Raw genomic sequence first — 17,703 nt, 5'->3', positions numbered from 1 at the left:
AGCTCGTTTTGCGTGTTAGTCCGTACTGCGCGCTTTTTTTGTATTCACTCTTATTTTATCGAAGTTACAGAATAACATAACGAAAGTGCTTTTGTGAAACTCCTGCTATGCAAACACGTCGACATGGAGAAGATAAACAGAAAAGTAGCACAGCCGCTGCTGACGTTGTGTACATCTGAATCAGGCCGTTAAATGTTTCTGGAGCCCGGCGCTGAGTGTCACCTTCGTTAAAACTGATCAGTATTTTATTAAAGGTTCGCTGTTAAAGGGAACAGCTAATGTAAGTGTTGCTGTTTTGTGTTGAAGTTTAAGTGCGCGTTATTGAGCTAGGTGGCTAACGTTAGCTATAGGCTAACGCTATGGGTCAGTGAGTCACTATCCAGTGCTTCTGGGTCGTCGTTTGAAGCTTAAACGTGAGGGGAAAATACTCACTTGTGTATTTTTATGTTGCCAGCGTGGGTACTGTCACATGTAAGGTGACTGTCGGTATCTTGTTCTTTACATTTGTAGGATATTTTAATTAGGGCAGTCTCATGTCAACGTAGAGGCCTTATTTGCTAGCTTGCTTAAGCAACAGTTACTATATAGATTGTAAAATATAACTGTAATAAATAATATATTTCCTGTTTATGCTGAAGATAGCTTCCTCACTGTATTTTCTTTTATTTCCAGGTAGTAATTGTTAAACTTTTATATAGCAAATCACTATAAAGTTGGTTGTTTTGGTCAACAGGCTTTGGTTCGTTAATTGACTAATGTTGTTCAGCTGCTGCACTTACAATATTAATTTGTACCAACATATACATTCTACTCTACAACTAAAAGCTCTGTATTATTTCAAATTTTATTTAAATATGATTGTAAATCCATACATAATGTGTTTTATTTTCTCAGGAAATATAGTTTTAAGTATAGTTTTAACATTTCTAATTGTCTTTCTGGTGTGATTGAAAGGTTGTGGCAACATGGACAGTGACCTGAGTCCCCAGGATAAAAAAGACTTGGACAAGTTCATCAAGTTCTTTGCCTTGAAGGTGAGAAACTGGTTTAGGGGGATTTTTTTCCGTAGCTAATGCGGCATGTGTCAGTGTCTGAAGGGATTTTTTTGAAGCCTCTAATAATACGTTCCTTCTCACTGACCTCTTGTGAGCTCTTGCTTTGAGGACAGTTTTGGTTGATCGAATCGTAAAAGTTTTCATTTATGACGCTCGGTGTTGAATTGTGAGACGTAAAATACTATTTTCTTTCCAATTCAGTCTTACTGTCACACTGGATGTAAATTGTCCTGCATTGTTTCTTATTGCCTTTTATTTTATTTGTAGACTGTCCAGGTAATAGTGCAAGCTCGCCTTGGAGAGAAGATATGCACTCGCTCATCCTCATCCCCGACTGGCTCTGATTGGGTGAGCTATCTGTTATCTTTTGCTATTGAAATTATTATTTAGTTTAACATTCACCATAGATATTCACGTAGATACACACGCGAGCATGTATTGTTGGTCCTAATCATTTTTGTTTGTCAATGTTCCTTCTAGTTTAATTTGGCCATCAAAGACATCCCAGAGGTTACTCATGAAGCCAAGAAAGCACTTGCTGGGCAACTTCCAGGCATTGGACGCTCCATGTGTGTTGAGATCTCCCTGAAGACGTCAGAGGTAAAAACGTCCCTTTTGTTTTGTTCTGTAAAAAGAACTTTGGCCCAGATAAACGCAAAACCATACATTGATTTTACACAAGCGTTTTCTTTATGCCGTGTTCGCATACCTTTGACGACAAAATGCAAAGCTGTGTGCCTCTGAAACACAGAGCAATAAACAGACCAAGCATTTGCCTAGTATGCAGCCATTTTCAGTCCACTTTAATGTCTCTACGTTGGTCTTTCTGTTTTTCAGGGTGACTCAATGGAGTTAGAGACTTGGTGCCTGGAGATGAATGAAAAGTGGGTTGATTTTCACTTCCAGATTATTTTTTATTGTTTTACTGGCCAAATGTGTAGTGAGTATTTTAGAAAATAGGAAGTTTGTCAGTGTTGGCAGTGTGTTTTCTTACTTCTATTGTATTCTTCTGTTGTAGAAAATGCACATTATTAGCCTTGAGGATCACAAATCCTTTAAATGTAGCATTGATGTTAGTTGCGTCAGTACTGTGCTGGGATTCATCATGTGCAACACTTATGATCTGTGCTTCTCTCTGCCGAAACATTGATGTCTAAACATAGAGCTTTGTGAACAATGAAATCAAATACAGCAGTGAAGAAGAAACTAATGTTTACTGGGAGTGTCGGCTGCTGCTTTGTCTGTATTACAGTGACATTTGAATGTTGTATCTGGTGTTAAAACTACAGCTAATCATATTCAAAATCTCAGTCATTATTTCATTATAAATGGAAAGCATAGATGTTGTATTAGACCATAAACAAGAACATTAATCAGGACATCTGTAGATAAATTTCCTGCCAGAAGCATGGAAAGATTTGCAGCATTGCCATGAAAAGAAATCAACTGCAGAGATTTATTTTTTTGTTTTAAATTAAACTGACCTTTATGTGAAATATCACCAGGCTGCTGTATTGCTCTGACTCACTGTATTGTCTGTCTCTGTTGCAGGTGCGATAAGGACATCAAGGTGTCATACACCGTTTATAATCGTCTGTCTGTCCTTCTGAAGTCTCTGCTGGCCATCACCAGAGTAACGCCTGCCTATAAACTGTCTAGAAAGCAGGGACATGACTATGTCATATTATACAGGTGACTGTGCATCTTTTTTTTTCTGTTCTGGATCACATCTCAGTACATGAGAACGACTGCTTCTGTTTGTGCAGTTTTTGTTTATGAACACTCCAGTCATATGAATCTAAGTGTTTCTCTTTTTTTACTGCCTCTCTTCTCTTCAGGATCTACTTCGGGGAAGTGCAGCTGAGTGGGTTAGGGGAAGGTAACTGTAACTGTGCTCCTGCACTGACATTTCTGAAATCACTGTTGCTTCTGGAGGCTCTGCTGCCCCATGTGACTTAAGACCTGAATAACAGAGGCTCCTACATGCGTTCTACTCTTGTCAACACATGGCAGTGTGTCCTAGATTTACGGTTTTATTTTGCAGTGAGCTTTTTTTGTACAATGTTGTAATATGCAAAATGGCTTAGTATTTTTCATTAGATTATTCTGAAGAAGTTTAATTTTTTTATTTCTCTGTAGGTTTCCTAAAGTAGACAAGGACAAAATAAACAGTTAATGAGTATATTTTAAGATGAGCTGAGTTTTGAACATCAGTCAAACAAAAAAATCTTCACTGTTGATCGTAACCATTTGGGAAACTGAATGTGTTAACTCGTGCAAAACTCTCAGTGGTTTATATTTGCTGGTTTCTTTTTAAGGTTTTCAGACAGTGCGTGTTGGTGTCGTTGGCACGCCTGTGGGCACGGTCACACTTTCATGTGCCTACCGCACCAACCTGGCATTTATGTCTAACAGGTAACCATCACTCTACATCTAAATCAAAAGGTGTTAATATTTTTTTATTTTAATGGGAAACATATGTTCTAGATATTATCTAGAATTAAATTTGTCAAATGTCGCTCTCTACAGGCAGTTTGAGAGATCCGCTCCTATCATGGGGATCATTGTGGATCACTTTGTGGATCCTCCCTGCGGCAACATGGGACAGCCCTGCAACTACAGGTATCGTTGGAAAGCTCTGAAAACAAAAGCTTCATCTTAAAATGAACAACACACAAGATGTAAAGCCACAATAGTATAAATCAGAATGTATCTTTGTCTGTGCAGAGCTCCAGATGAGGAGGAAGGAGGTCAGTTTGCAGGAGTTCAGGACTCTCAGGAGGTCTGCACCACCTCCTTCTCCACCTCCCCTCCCTCTCAGGTAAGAGAACGCTCCCTCACTCTTCTTTCCAGTCTCTTTATCCTGTGACTTCTTCTCTCCATTTTCCCACCTGTTTTTTCATTTCACTTTCTCTTTTCTCTCCTTGTCCGTTTTCTTTCCTGTCTTTATGGTGTGGTTATCTCTGGGTGTGTGTGTTTGCATTGACTCAGTGTGTGTGTACACTGAGTCCGTCTCCCTCTAAACTGTCCAAGCCCCTCCCCCTGGACAGTCTACAGCTACCATTGGCTCCTGGACTTGTCACTCACACTGTGAGTCTATACTGGCCATTGAGAGTGTGTGTTAGACACCCTGAAACTAGACTGAACAATCCTGTTGTTCTTCATTTTTCCATCACCTTAGATTTCCAGTGCTTAATTTAGTGCCGCGTTGTTGTAGCTTTAGTTGGCAACTGTTCACTAGACTTGTGTTTGATCACCCCCATCACACAACAACAGTAATAAACCTGTTGGTGTTTGACCCATCTTACGAGCTCTGACCGCACACTGTATGTCTCAAATCCTCCATGTTTTGTCATTAATATTTTTTCTTTTTGTCTTCAGCTGTATGCATCCAGGTTATTATATCAGCCTCCAGCTCTTGCAGGGGCTGCTGAGCTTTGTCACCCTGCTGGCAATCCTAACCAGGTAATACACCACTCATATGACCACCAGCTGATTCATTTTACATATGACATACAGCTGCACCTTCAGGATCGTTAGCTGAATTTATCGCCGCTGTGTCTGCATATATGTCTAGTACATATAGTTTGTCTTGATGACCAGCAAACAAAAAAAACTGCCCACCACAAATCTCTTGCTTTAGATAATAGTTAAAAAGCTGGATAGTTTGGACTTTTTACTATAATTATCAAAGTACTTCTGTTGGTCTAATAGTGGGTGAATTGTTCTTTCTCTTTAGGTGTTGCACACTGGGAAGGAAGGCGGAGTTGTGCTGGTTCCCGCTCAGCCTCCTCATGGAGCTGATGCCCATTTGACAGTAGAGCACGCCCCCAACACACCGAGCAGCAGGTAATTAAGTCCAGCAAAATCTTAGCTTAATTATTTTCACTTATCCGTCTCATTCCACTGTTTGTCAGATACATTTTTTTCAGAAAAGATCTGGTTCCTGTTTGGTGCTGTAATTAAATTAAATCATAACGAACCTCTCTTCCCAGTGGTGACGACGATGGCCTATCGCAGAGTTCCGAAAGACGGAGGGATGAAGGGAGGAGGAGCGTTTCTCCCACTGATCCAGTAGAGTCTCTCAGTGCATTCACAAGGAAGATTGGAGCTCTTGTTAATAAACCCAGCGCACAGGTAAATCAAATGTGCATTTTTAGCTGTTTTAGATGCAGTCACTTTACCCAGCACACTGAATTCAGCTGTGTGTGTGTGTGTATGTAGATAACAGCTGCCAATATGGACCTGCCATTTGCTGCTTTTGCTCCTCGAGGCCTGGACCCAGAGGAGAACGATCCAATGGTAACCGAAGATTTATCATCGATGGAGATGATACCCCAAAGTGATTCCATGTTTTCTACAGTAAAGACATTTTGTGTGTGTGTTCAGGTTCAGCCTCCAGACTCTCCACCCTGTCCGTCACCCCTGCAGGCCAGTCTCCATTCTCAGGGCTCTGAGGGATCTGGGCAGCCGGACGACTTCGTCATGGTCGACTTTGTATGTACCTGTTGACATTTACTGTTTAGAGTCTTAAGATATTTTTCCAGAAATGTAAAATGTACACCAACCATTTAAACAATATTCTAACTAAATGGTTCAACATGCTGTGAAATACTTCTTTGTTTTTTGTCAAGAGTTAGACTAGATGCTGCATGTGTGCTAGGTATGAGGCTACAAACAGCAGCTGATTATTGTAGTATGAGGCCTGGCTGGATCCAAAGTTGACAAAACTCTGCCTACAAGCACCTCAATAATGAACAAGTTGTATCTCATTTGGATGAGTTGTTCAGTTCTAAAATTCAAATGTGTTTTCTTGTGTGTAGCGCCCAGCTTTCTCCAAAGATGACCTGTTGCCGATGGATCTGGGGACTTTCTACAGGGAGTTTCAGAACCCTCCACAGCTGGCCAGCCTCTCACTTCACATCAGCTCCCAGTCGATGGCCGATGACCTGGTAAACACCCTTTTTGTTTTTTTTTCCTTAAATTTCTGAATCCTACAGAAGTTAAAGCAAAACACTGAATGTATGTTAGTAACAGCAGTTTGTGTTTTCCCTCGACAGGACTCGCTGCCAGAGAAGCTGCGCGTCTATGAGAAAAACATCGACGAGTTTGACGCCTTTGTGGACATGCTTCAGTAGATAGGAGAGAAGGACTACCAAAATGTATGATAACAAGAATGAAAGGGAGAAGCAGACTGGAGGCTCTCTCGCTCTCTGTTTGTCCTGTAAGAATTACTCAGACTAAATCACCATGTTTTAATGTGAAGCTCCTGTCTGACATTCTCCTTTCTGTTCAGTACACGTTCAGCTTGTACAGACCTTTCACTTCAATGTAAATACTGCATTTTCTCCTCAGACACTGGCACGCACACATCTCCCTCTGGTCTGGTAGTGTTAAACTGAAAGTCTGTATCATCTGTGTGGCACGAATCTGCTGTCAGTGTATAATCAGAAATCATAGGGTTTGTCTCTTCAGACAGCCATGCAAATCCAAGGACGACCTGTATTTATGATATTATTGTCAAACTCACTGTAATTGACCCTTCCTCCATCATGGCCTTTCTGATCACATCTAAAGATCAGCTAAACAAATTGTCATAGGCTTCCAAAAAAGGCTTTTCCTTCCATTTTGAAATCTTGTGAAGCTGGTCTTGGTGAAGGAAGTTGCACATAGCCTTACAGTGGATACCTGCTGTGTTACAGTGCAGCAGCAGGGAGGAGCCCCTCATTTATTGTCCCGAGCTGGTCTGGGGATTTAAACATTAACCAAGTGGAAGTCACTGTGGAGTTTAAAGTGAAATAAGTGCAGCCCCATGTATATACAGAAAATACACCTCCACCGCACTCAGACGCCGAGCCAAAACCAACACGACATCCCTATGATAAAAGCGGCCTGTGTTGACACCTAATGGTTGGTTGAGGTTGTAATTTGTGGAGTTTAAAGAAAGACTGTAGCATAATGATACAGTCAAACTCCAATTACAGCTTCCAAAGTGACCATGAAGTTGAATCTGCAGCAGTATAGATAGCAATCCCCATAAAGGTTGGATTTATTGCAGGGTAGTTGCATTACACTATTAGTTTTCTAATAGACTGGTGAATGAGAGCGCTCACTGTGTACTGTTCAATGTGTAGATTTCAGGATTTTGTAAAAATGGGATGCACATTTCCAGCTGTCTGCAGGAAGGAATCCATGACCATCGGTGTTTGGTTGAAAGCTTTAATTTAATTTTTTCTGTTGGTGTAGATGTCCTAATAAAGCATGGCTGCTCTGTTCAAACAACTGGTTTCTGTCCACCGATGTCTTCAATGATCAGGTAGTTTATCAGAATGGAGAATACAAAACCACCTTTGAAGTGAAATGCTAATTTTGAATGTTAAATTTGAGGATTATGCTTTATTCAGTGCCATGCAAAGAGCCCCAGAAGATATGCCCGAAAGACATTTAGAATACAAAAAACTATGGAAAAGGTCACGTACATTGAAAGCAGCATTTTTAATTTTGTGTTACCCCTCTTCGTTTCCAACAATGACAAAGCACAGTGTCTCCTGTTAGACATTTGGTTTATAGATGAAATGTTTGTCTCAAAGTTTAAGTAATTGGGAAAGAGACATTAACCAAACAAAGACTTCTAGTGGAAACCGCTAACCTGTCCAAATATTTTAATAAGACTCTCAGCACCTCTAAGACTCAACTGTCTCGTCGCTTTGACATTTTAGAAAATGAATGCAGCTCAAACTGTTCCCTTTGGTGTATAACTCAAGTCAAAACGAAAAACCCCGTTATTCAGAATTCTCAAATGTATTTTATTGTTGGTAGTTTCTGGAATTCCACCACATTCCCGCAGGACTGCAAAGGGTCAAAACCATAACGTTGAGAGTAAGGTAGCATTTACAAATACTCTACAATTCATGTTCCTCCGACTCGCCGCACGCCTCGCAACCAACTACTGATTATTGCGCTTCATTTCAGAGTCCCCTTATCGTCGCGCTGCTACCTAAAGGGGGCTGCGAACCGTTCGGCAAACACTTCCTGTGAGCAGCTCCCTGGAAGGCTATGGAGGAAAGCTGCTTAAATCGATGTCAACTCTCCCAGAGAACAATGAAGGAAATTTCCTAACTATGTATATTTTCTAGAGTTAGCCACTGAACAAACATGCCGTTACTTTTGAAACATAGACTCTGAGCTGTGGCAGACAGAGGCTACCCACCCCCCCCCTCCCCCAGGTAACACTGGGAACACGGAACGAGAATAAAATAGAAATACAAAAAGAAAAAAAAATAAATTCACAGGAGACAGGCAGTGATCGCCCAGTGTGCACTTCCACCTCGTTCAATTGCTCAGTCCATTAGAATGTCCTGTCCCCACTTCCCCCCTCTATGGCCCCTCTGAGCCTGGCTGTCCAATGAGTTCATATTGGGCGACTTGGTGAATGAGTCCCTCCGGGCACAGCGAGACAAGTCACATCAGGGAATGGTTGGAAACAAAACGTCCAGATAGAAGACACGTGATAAGACATGGATGACTGCTTTACTCTTAATCCCACTTCCTTGGATAAAGGGTGAAAGTCTTTGAGGTGGATGGCCAATATCCTCCATTGTCATTAATATCCAACCTGCTCCCCTGGTCGGCTGAATTGTAGGTGGAGTTATATTAATAGGGTGGGGGTGGTGATGGGGGGTTGAAGCCGGCGTCCATACACACTACAGATCAGAGCAGGAGGAAGAAGAGGGAGTGTATGGAGGAGATCCAGGAGCTCAGCTTTTCTTCATGGGCTTTTTCTTTTTTCTTTTTTAAAGAGCAGGGAGGTGACGGGGCGCTCAGGCAGTATTCAGTAGATCCTGTATGGCTTTCTGCTGCGTCTCGTTCAGTGTTGAAACACACTGTGTCCATAATCCGGCCGACATCTGGAAGCAATGAAGAGGAGTGAGAAAAAGGTGAAAACGGTTTCCGGAGCCCAAATCTTAATATCCCTATTTGCGACAGCTCACCTGTACTTGACGGATGACATTTGCGAGCCGCTTGCTGCATGCATCTTCACTTTTGACCGATTCATTTGCGACGCCGTCGGCTATGATGAGGAAAATTTTAGGGAGGTTGGAGTTGTCCGGCCCGAGGACAATGGGGTTGTTGCTGCAGGGGAGAAATAATAATATTATAGAGATGCTTTCACCTCAAAAGATTAACACAAGGAAAATCAGGCGGCGGCGGCATCCTACCTCTCAATGAGGTCGCACAAGAAGTCAAACGTGTGGACGGCCTCCTCTTTGTCCTCGTTGAGCGGTAGCCAGCTGAGCCAGTGGGGAAGGATCTCGTTGACGTTGACGCACTCTGGCCGGAACCTCGTGACCTTTCCGACGGCAGAGATGCAGTTTTCTGTAGCGTTGACGTTCTCCTTTGAGCGGGAGTCAGCTGCCTGGATGACTCGGACCAGCAGTGGGATGGCCTCTGCAGCAAGAAAACAGATCATCATCATCCTCCTCTAGCCGTCAGCAAACATCCAACTGGTAAATAAAGACGAGACTCTACCTGTGCAGAACTGGCGGTAGCTCTCTCCTCCATACTGAGCCATGACGCCAACACCGTAGGCGGCGGCCTGTCGAACCTCGGGGCTCGTGTCGCACAGTGACTGCAGCATGGGCTGCAGGAAATACTCCGCGTATTTGAAGGAGGAGGGGCTGCAGTGCTCCACCACGTCGTCGAAGATGCACAGGCCCCACTGCCTGTCAGCCCACGGCCTGTTGGGACACTGCGGACAAGCGGGACAGTTTACTCCCCGTTCTACTCGGCCTGCACGACGGGAGCGGCTAACGGGATGCACTTACTATCAGCTGGACGATGAGCTGCAGCAGCTGCTCAAACCAAGGCAGCACCTTCTCTTTGTAGCTGCTGAACACCGAGTGCAGGATGTCTGAGACTTTGGTGAGGATGTACACGTCGTTCTCATCCTTAAAAACAAGGAAAGGAATAACTGTGAAACCCTGAAAGGATGTTATTTATTAGCAGCTGTGATGTCTTTACTGCAGTGAAAATATTTACCTCGTCTTGTAATGTTTCCTCTACCTGCTCGTCATAGTCTTCATCCTCTCTCTTGGCTGAGAAGAGAGACGGTAAGTGTGAGATCAACACTTATTCTGAGGCAGCTGTGATGAGCTTTATTTGCACATGATAAAAAAAAGTAAATGCATTCTCACCCTGTCTCAGCGCCTGGTTCTTAAAATGCTCCTCCAGCTTCCCTTTTAGGATTCCCCCCAGTTCCTCGAAATGCTCGTTGTTCAGACAGCCGTCTCCCATCAGCTCAATGCACTAAAAAAAAAAAAAAAAAAAGACATCCAAGTTGGCACTTTAGCACTGAAATGCTCAAACTATGCTCCGGTCTCCTGAATTCCGGTAGTAGGAAAAACCAGTGCTACATTTTAATACCTTGGCGAAAGAGTGCATGATCTCCGAGAGGACGTCCGAGTCTGGCTCGGTGCCGATGGCCTTGATGAGGGCGTCGCACATGAAGTGCCACATCTGGGTGAGGTACTCCGGTCCCCGGACCCGAGCGCACTCCAGCAGCAGGGGCATCGACTCGGCAGCCGCCACCCGCACACGTGAGACGGTTAAGGAAATAGTCCCATATACTTTTACAAGTTTTCATTATTCTCCACATTTTTAGCTTTCATACTGCAGGTCAGAGGTCAAAAAGGATATCATCGTGGAAGTAGAACTTGAGTAGAGGAACCATCAGCTTCACCACCTGCTCTGTGTATTCCACAAAGCCTTCCTTTAGCTCTTTGGCATAACACACCTGGAATAAAAGAAGAACACAGGATAACGTCAGATGTTTTCATCCACATCTATTTTGTCTGCATTCACTTGTTTCAGTGCTTCTCTCCTCACCAGCATCTGGCAGGCAGTGGCCTTCTCCTCCAGGCCGGCCGTCTTGATGCCGAAGCTCTGCTGGTCTCCCAGGTTCACAAACTCCCAGCCGTCATCCTCCGATATGTTCTCCATGTCCTGGGCTACAAGACGGACGTTATTAATCCGAAGAATTCCTCTCAAGTAATCGCTCTTAGAGGTACGTATGCACATTACTTACTGTCCAGAAGGGCCACCTCAGGCTTGATGGAGGCGGTCTTCATCAGGGGGCCCATCACCACAGGCAGGTACTGTTGAAACTCCTTCCCCAGGATCTTACACATCCTGGCCCAGGCTGAGATCATGTACGAGATCTAAACAACAAACATGACATGTTCACTGTGCGGGAACATAACTTCATACATAATCATTCAGCTCCGCTCCGTTAAAGTTTCTACCTGAGGATCGTCGTCCTCCAGGTCATTGAAGTCTGTCTGGGTCTTGAGGAGCAGCTGCATGACGGCAGAGGCGTCTGGCATGAACTGGTAACAGAAGAAAGGGGAAAAAGGGGCGTGAATATGCCTGAAGCCTGAATGTGAAGTTGAATAACCAGTTCAGTCTGAGATCTCGCACCTTCTCCTTGCCGACAGCCAGGCCAATGAGGCTGATGCACTCGATGGTCTTCCCCCGAAGCAGCCGGAGCTCCTTCTGCACGGCGTTCTCCACGATGTGTTTGAGCGAGGGCATGAACAGGTCGTAATATGGCACGAACTTCTCCTCGGCCGTGTCGGCCACAGAGGCGATGGACGTCACCACCTGCTCCAGGACCAGCTTCGTTCCCTTCTGGATCAGCTGAGTGAAGAGAACACACGCTAACGACTCCAGACAGCTGCATATATGTAGGACAACTGCTGAGCGCAGAATGACGACAGACGCCGGGTTGTACCTCTTGCAGCTTGGCAACCATGATGACGTGGAGGTGCTGCACCAGGCTGTCCAGATAAGGGATGAGCAGTGATTTGGGACAGTCCTCTGTGAAGTTGATGAGGGCGGCGGCGGCATGCGCCTGCACCCGAGGGTTACTCTGGTCCTCCATGGTCTGAAGCAGGGCTGAGATCACCTGATGGAAGTGACGCGGTCAGTCTTTGTAGTCTGGACTAAACAGTTATTTTGTTACACCACATGTGATTCTGATTCATTTCATTTACCTTATCGTGGAATTTCTTTTGAAAGGTTGGAGCGAAGTCTGTGGCCATCTGTCCGATAGCATTGCAGGCAGCGTAGCGCACTCTGGGATGCTGCAGAGGGAAAAGAAAGCCCAACTCAGACTTGCTGTCTGCACAACTCCTCCAAGACTAGTCACCGTTTCTATAATTGTTTTTTTCCTTACGGGGTCGGAGCAGAACAGGAGGACGAAGCTGACGATCTCTTGCAGGATGGCCTCCATCTGCTGGTGGCAGCCCTCGCCGATGGCAGACAGCGCCATCAGCCCGGCGTGACGGTACTTCCAGTCAGCTAACGACAAACGCGGGGTCAGTGTCATTCTTAAATTTGCGTCCCGTGGTGCAGCTACCCATGAATGGGTTTACTCACGGTTCTGCAGCATCTGCATGATGTGCTGTTTGATCATGGGCAGAATGATCTTTCCTCCCAGACCGCAGGCAATCCTGTCCAGAGCGCTCTCCCCAGCCACGGCATTACTGGTGAAACAAGACAAACACATTTAAGCACGGGTGATATTTAAGGTTCAAGTTATCGTCCAAAAAAAGCCCTGCAGTGAATCAGTAGACACTAAAATTCAGTAAAAGCCGTACCTATCAAAATCATCATCCTCCAGCTCATCGGCCATTGCCCACTCGTCGTCGTCCTCCAGGTCCACCATCATAGCCAGCATCTGGGGCACTGAAGACCAGACAGATATTAGTGCTTCTACTCAACTTCTTCTGGTAGCCAAAAAGAGATCACACTGAACTAAATCCTCACCGCTCTGAGCTACTATCGTCGTGTGTTTCCTCAACATGGCTGCTGCCGTCTCCGATAAGGTGACGATGACTTCCAGTGCCAGCTGCCTCTGCATGTTTGTCAGGTTGGTGTCGGCGCACAACTGAGGAGACAGCATAGTTACGTATAGTGATCTTTCACTCAACATTAAGACAGTGGTAGAGTGATATTTTACGTTAGAATAATCCAAGTTACCTTCAGACAGAGCTGCAGCGTGGCCTCCAGGTTGGGTCTCAGGTATTTGGGTGCCGTGTCTGCGATCTCCACTAGAGACTTGAGCACAGAGTCGTCTGACTGGTAGCACGACTCGTTCACCGCCTGATCGGAAACATACGGGTTAATGCTGCAAATGCACGCATTCAAACTGGTGATGAATTTATTCCACGGCAACATTCTGAGGTTCATTACACGAGTCAAAGACAAAAGTCTTGCTTGCAGCTTGTTCTTCATTTGAGCCAAATTTCAACTTTCTTATTCTTTCAGGGCCAAGACTCATGACTCACTTAACAAGACTGAAAATATGCACTACGCCTCAGTGAGGAAAACTAAGTAAACACTGCAGCCCTTTCACCTGCATGATCTAAATTAGCCAACACATGTAAACTTGCAAGTCACTTGTGTAGCGACTACTGCAAAGCCATTTATGGGGATAACTAATGTACAAAATGATTTGACGTTCAGAGGCAGCTCAGGACTCCCAGCTAAAAGACCCTGGGAACATACTGGTATCTTACCTGCAGGATACCTGGCAGCAGGTCAGCGAAGTGCTTCAGCAGAGCAGTGTTGCTTTCATTGGCCAGGACAAAGGATGCTGCAGCCCGAGCTGCCAAAGTACGAATCTAGAAGAATTAAAAAAAAAAAAAAAAAAAAACACGAAGAAACATTGAACATACTGTGGATCCAGCTGATAGGGAAGGTGAGACATGAAAGAGAGATGGGTGTAGAGAGATGGGTGTGACATGAAACAAAGTTCACCACGTCATATAATTTTACCTGTGGGTTTGCCTGGTCCTGCATGCACTGAACAAGCATGCGCTTGATAACTTCCATGTAATGCTGCTGCTGGTTGCCAAAGATTCCAGGAAAGTTCCTACAACACAGCAGAGACACGCACACCAGTCAACCACTGGTACATCTGCCTGAATAAATGAGCCGTTTGACTTGATCATGTAACTAGAGCTCACCAGAAAATGTGCAGGGCAGCCTCTCGCAGGTTGACGCTGTCAGAGTTCACAGAGTCAAACAGAAACTTGAGCACCTCTGGCCACTGGTTATTCCCATCATCATCTAGATTAAAGGAACAACGATTGCCAATATTAAATCCTAAATGTTAACACTGTTAATCTAGATATCATAGCTTGTGCAGATCATTACCGATGAGGTTGCGGGTGAGCTCAGCTGCGATGTCGCAGACCTTCTTGCGGATGTTTGGCGAGGTCTCCTGTTGGATGCTGGTCAGCAACTCCGTCTTGATGGCCGTCTGCATCTCCATGGTCAGGCCTGGATAGATCTCCTCGAAGGACGATGACAGCAGCCGCCGCAGCAGCACTGCCGCCATCTGTTTGACCTGAAGGTGACAAAACGCTGCGTTCAACATGGAGCTGTGCTTCAGTCAACAGCACCTCTTATCAAACACCAGCAATTCAGTCAAAAGCAAGTGTCAAGGAAGAAACGTTACAATTTCTACTGTCAAAACGCATGCAGGAAGTTTCCTGAAGAGTCATTGGTCACCCTAAAAAAAAAAAAAATAAAACCACACTGACAAAACCTGCAGCATCTCAGAACGGTAGAGTCACCCTCCCTGGGCCATGCACCTCTCTGCCTGCTCCCATTTCAGGACTCTAAAAATATCAACCTTGAAGTAAAGAAAAGGAGAGGAGGGACCTAGCAGCTGGTGGATTCAGAGTAAACATAACTGCCCAACATCTAAAACTGTGACTCATGACGAGCCTATGCTGACAGGCCATGGGGAGGGATCGTAGTGATGGCTCCACCGCATTCTTAAAATGCCATCAATGCTGCACCATTTCAAAGCTTTTAAAAGGTTATCCACCAACGCTTAAGATAAGGCCGGAGTGAACACAACCTACTGGCTCGTAGGTGACAAAGAATTCAACATTCGCAGTCGTAGACGTGTCAGATGCACAAACCTCCTCTGCAGCTGATGCATCTCTGATGGCCTGCAGCAAGAATGTAATCTTGTTCTGGCCCGGGATGGTGTCATAGGTTTCCTGCAAAGAAAACGAATGCACAGTGGTGAGAATGAGACGGACCATTTACAGCATTAAACAAGTTACAGTTAAACACCATGAAGCTAAAATTTTAAGAGACATCAGTGTGGAAAAATAAAATAACAGTCCAAGTTCTTATTGCAGTTTGGACAGTTCAAGTTACCAGACATTAACTCATTACTTTGTCACAACATGTTTGTCTCATGATCAAAGCCGGTAGTTGTGACACGATTTGCTTTGGTCTTCACCGTTGCCGGGCTACTCAATTAAAGTCAAATGAGAAATGCAAACACACTTGAGGCTCTGTGGGGATGCGGCGGAGCCTTGGGTGTGTGCGCTCCGAGGAACAAGATCATACGATCATGTGCAAGCAGTGCCAACGGTAAACAAAAACTACTCCGTCCCGTTTATCACGTGAAAGGGTTAAAAGGAGCTTCGGAAACAATTGCACAAACACAATGCATCTCTGATGGACTCTGGGCGTTGTTGAGGACACATTCGCATAACAAAAACACATGACGGGGAGGAGCATCGCTGTGGCAACAGTATGGTGGGCAGAAATCAGATTACTTTAACAATTACATAGAATTTGAATGAGTGCTCAGATTAAGTAACTATTGCAGTGCCTGAAACCACAATAGGCAACTCCTGCTTCGTTCAGATTTCTCACAATAACCTCTAGTGGCCTTGTCTCCCAGTGGTTATACATCTATTAATATTTATTTATATGCATCTCCATACACAAGCATTGGTCTCTACACAACTTTCCACATAACGCTGCACCTAATGGTTATACTATTGCCCTAACCATGTCTTAAAAGGGGTGAAATAGAGATCAGTACACCTAAAATGTTCAGGAGCCACAGTCTATAGCTGTTAACGTATGGGTTTAAGTCCTCTACAGCTGGATCAATCCCTATTATGCGTGCAAGACAGAAAGAGAGAGTCGCTATAAAGGATGAATTCCAATGAGCTTAGCATCGCGGCAGACAGTCTGTGTTTTATAAAGAGAAACGCTGACTGCTAGCGAGGGGGGTGGGGGGTGTGTGATAAGATTCAACCACCTCATCCAAAAGTCGGGCGTTGAAGAGGGAAACTGTGGCAACAATGCGTTGCCGCGGCGAGAGGCTAATCGTGGTGGGAACATGTGAATAGGCCAGCTAGACGCAGCCCAAACAAATCCTCTGAGAGAAATTAATCCAGTGAGGGGATGGTCAGGGACGAGCCCTTGTAGTGACGTGTCCGAAACCGAGATAATGATCGTCATGAGCGACACTAGCCCGGACTAGCAGGGAGCAGCACGTTTAAAACTCCTATTAGACTGACTTTCTGTTAAAGCGGCTGAAGGCCACTGCATAAGTGCTGCCAGCATAGCTGGCCCTTTGAATGAACTGGCATGATAACTCAATCTATAACCTAATTCAATTGTTGTTTACAGACGCGTCAATAACGTGGCATGTATGTCCACATTTAATTCCTTGGTTCTTGTGTTAAATAGTTAGCAAGCCTGTATGTTCAGCGCTAGCTTGCTAGCTAAAAACTAGCAAGACTGTAGTAGCTACTTAGCTAGTGCTACTTCCTGTAGTCTACTAGCTACATGACTAGCTCCACTGTCAGCTGGAGATTTAGGGATTGATACGCAACAAACACATCATTTCACTTTCAACCTGTTCCCTCGAGCTTCACACAGACACACACACAAACAACCACACAGTGTCACGACATGGCTCATAAATGTAAGCTTCATGTTGTGTCCACATAACTACGCAACATGGAGGCAGTTAGCGTTAGCTGACTAGTACTTGGTGTCGGCTTCACATCGCACGTGGGCTACCGAGCCTGACGTGAGAGCTCGCTGCGCGCGGCTGGGCAGTTAGCCGTTGCTAACATGACCTCACGGGTTTTCTACAATCGCCGAACTTGTCAGCCACGAAAACGGCGACGATTCCTCCTCTTACCTCCGCTTGCTTCCTGACGTTGTTGTCAGGGCTCATCAGGTTACCCAGCAAGAGGTAGAACTGCTGCTGTTCCGCCATTGCAGTGAGATCCAAAAAGACCAGCCGGGTGGAGAAGCGGCGAAATGAACCCGGTAGACCCTTCCTCGGTCACACAATGCTGCTGTCGTCCCATTGGCTTGTTTTATCAACTTTACTCGTCGTTCATTGGACCAGAGGCCTGTCGCAGACGCGCACCATTGGCTGATACGGGCTCTGTACGCTGATTGGATGGGATCCACACAGAAAAGTGAATGCGTTCTTCCTATTGACTAAAAGCGATTTACTAAAGCGCGGGAGTTTATTACATCAACAGTAAGAAGAGAGAAACAACAAACACTGCACTGCTAAAGTATATAGATGTCGTTGCTGTTACAAAGTAACTAAATACATTAATCAAGTACTCTTTAGTACAATTTCGAGGTAGTTAGGGTTGAGTATTTACATTTTGTGCTATTTTGGAATTCAAAGGAAAGTATTGTGCTTTATTGACAGTACTGACAGCTATAATTACCAATTACTTAACGTTAAAAACACGATGTTAATATATAATATTTTATAGATTAATATACCCCACAC

The 17,703-nt window shown here is 44.6% G+C and overlaps 2 protein-coding genes across 2 annotated transcripts; one reads left to right on the top strand and one right to left on the bottom strand.

Moving 5' to 3' along the window:
• The first annotated feature begins 120 nt into the window (after positions 1-120).
• Positions 121-7,560, top strand: atg13 (ATG13 autophagy related 13 homolog). Its single transcript, XM_084574318.1, has 17 exons — positions 121-280; positions 955-1,034; positions 1,323-1,403; positions 1,536-1,655; positions 1,893-1,939; positions 2,607-2,747; positions 2,894-2,934; positions 3,374-3,470; positions 3,585-3,677; positions 3,783-3,876; positions 4,437-4,520; positions 4,795-4,904; positions 5,051-5,192; positions 5,280-5,357; positions 5,445-5,552; positions 5,879-6,007; positions 6,116-7,560. The coding sequence occupies exons 2-17, from the start codon at positions 966-968 to the stop codon at positions 6,191-6,193; spliced, it is 1,512 nt and encodes a 503-aa protein (XP_084430444.1). The 5' UTR covers positions 121-280; positions 955-965; the 3' UTR covers positions 6,194-7,560.
• Positions 7,561-7,702: 142 nt separating this feature from the next.
• Positions 7,703-17,247, bottom strand: kpnb3 (karyopherin (importin) beta 3). Its single transcript, XM_084574317.1, has 26 exons — positions 17,089-17,247; positions 15,050-15,130; positions 14,274-14,466; positions 14,084-14,186; positions 13,893-13,989; positions 13,634-13,738; positions 13,095-13,217; positions 12,882-13,002; positions 12,713-12,800; positions 12,492-12,598; positions 12,289-12,413; positions 12,107-12,196; positions 11,845-12,018; positions 11,532-11,750; positions 11,357-11,440; positions 11,140-11,272; positions 10,941-11,062; positions 10,752-10,848; positions 10,479-10,651; positions 10,250-10,361; positions 10,095-10,150; positions 9,881-10,003; positions 9,585-9,804; positions 9,275-9,503; positions 9,047-9,188; positions 7,703-8,962 (listed from the first exon to the last, which is right to left on the bottom strand). Exons 1-26 carry the CDS (start codon positions 17,164-17,166, stop codon positions 8,876-8,878), a joined length of 3,282 nt encoding a protein of 1,093 aa, XP_084430443.1. The 5' UTR covers positions 17,167-17,247; the 3' UTR covers positions 7,703-8,875.
• Between the last annotated feature and the right edge of the window lie 456 nt (positions 17,248-17,703).

Source organism: Chelon labrosus (assembly GCF_963514085.1).
Source record: "Chelon labrosus genome assembly, chromosome: 24".
NCBI lineage: Eukaryota > Metazoa > Chordata > Actinopteri > Mugiliformes > Mugilidae > Chelon > Chelon labrosus.
Note: the sequence above shows the minus strand (reverse complement) of the source record. Positions and strands in the feature narration are given on the sequence as shown.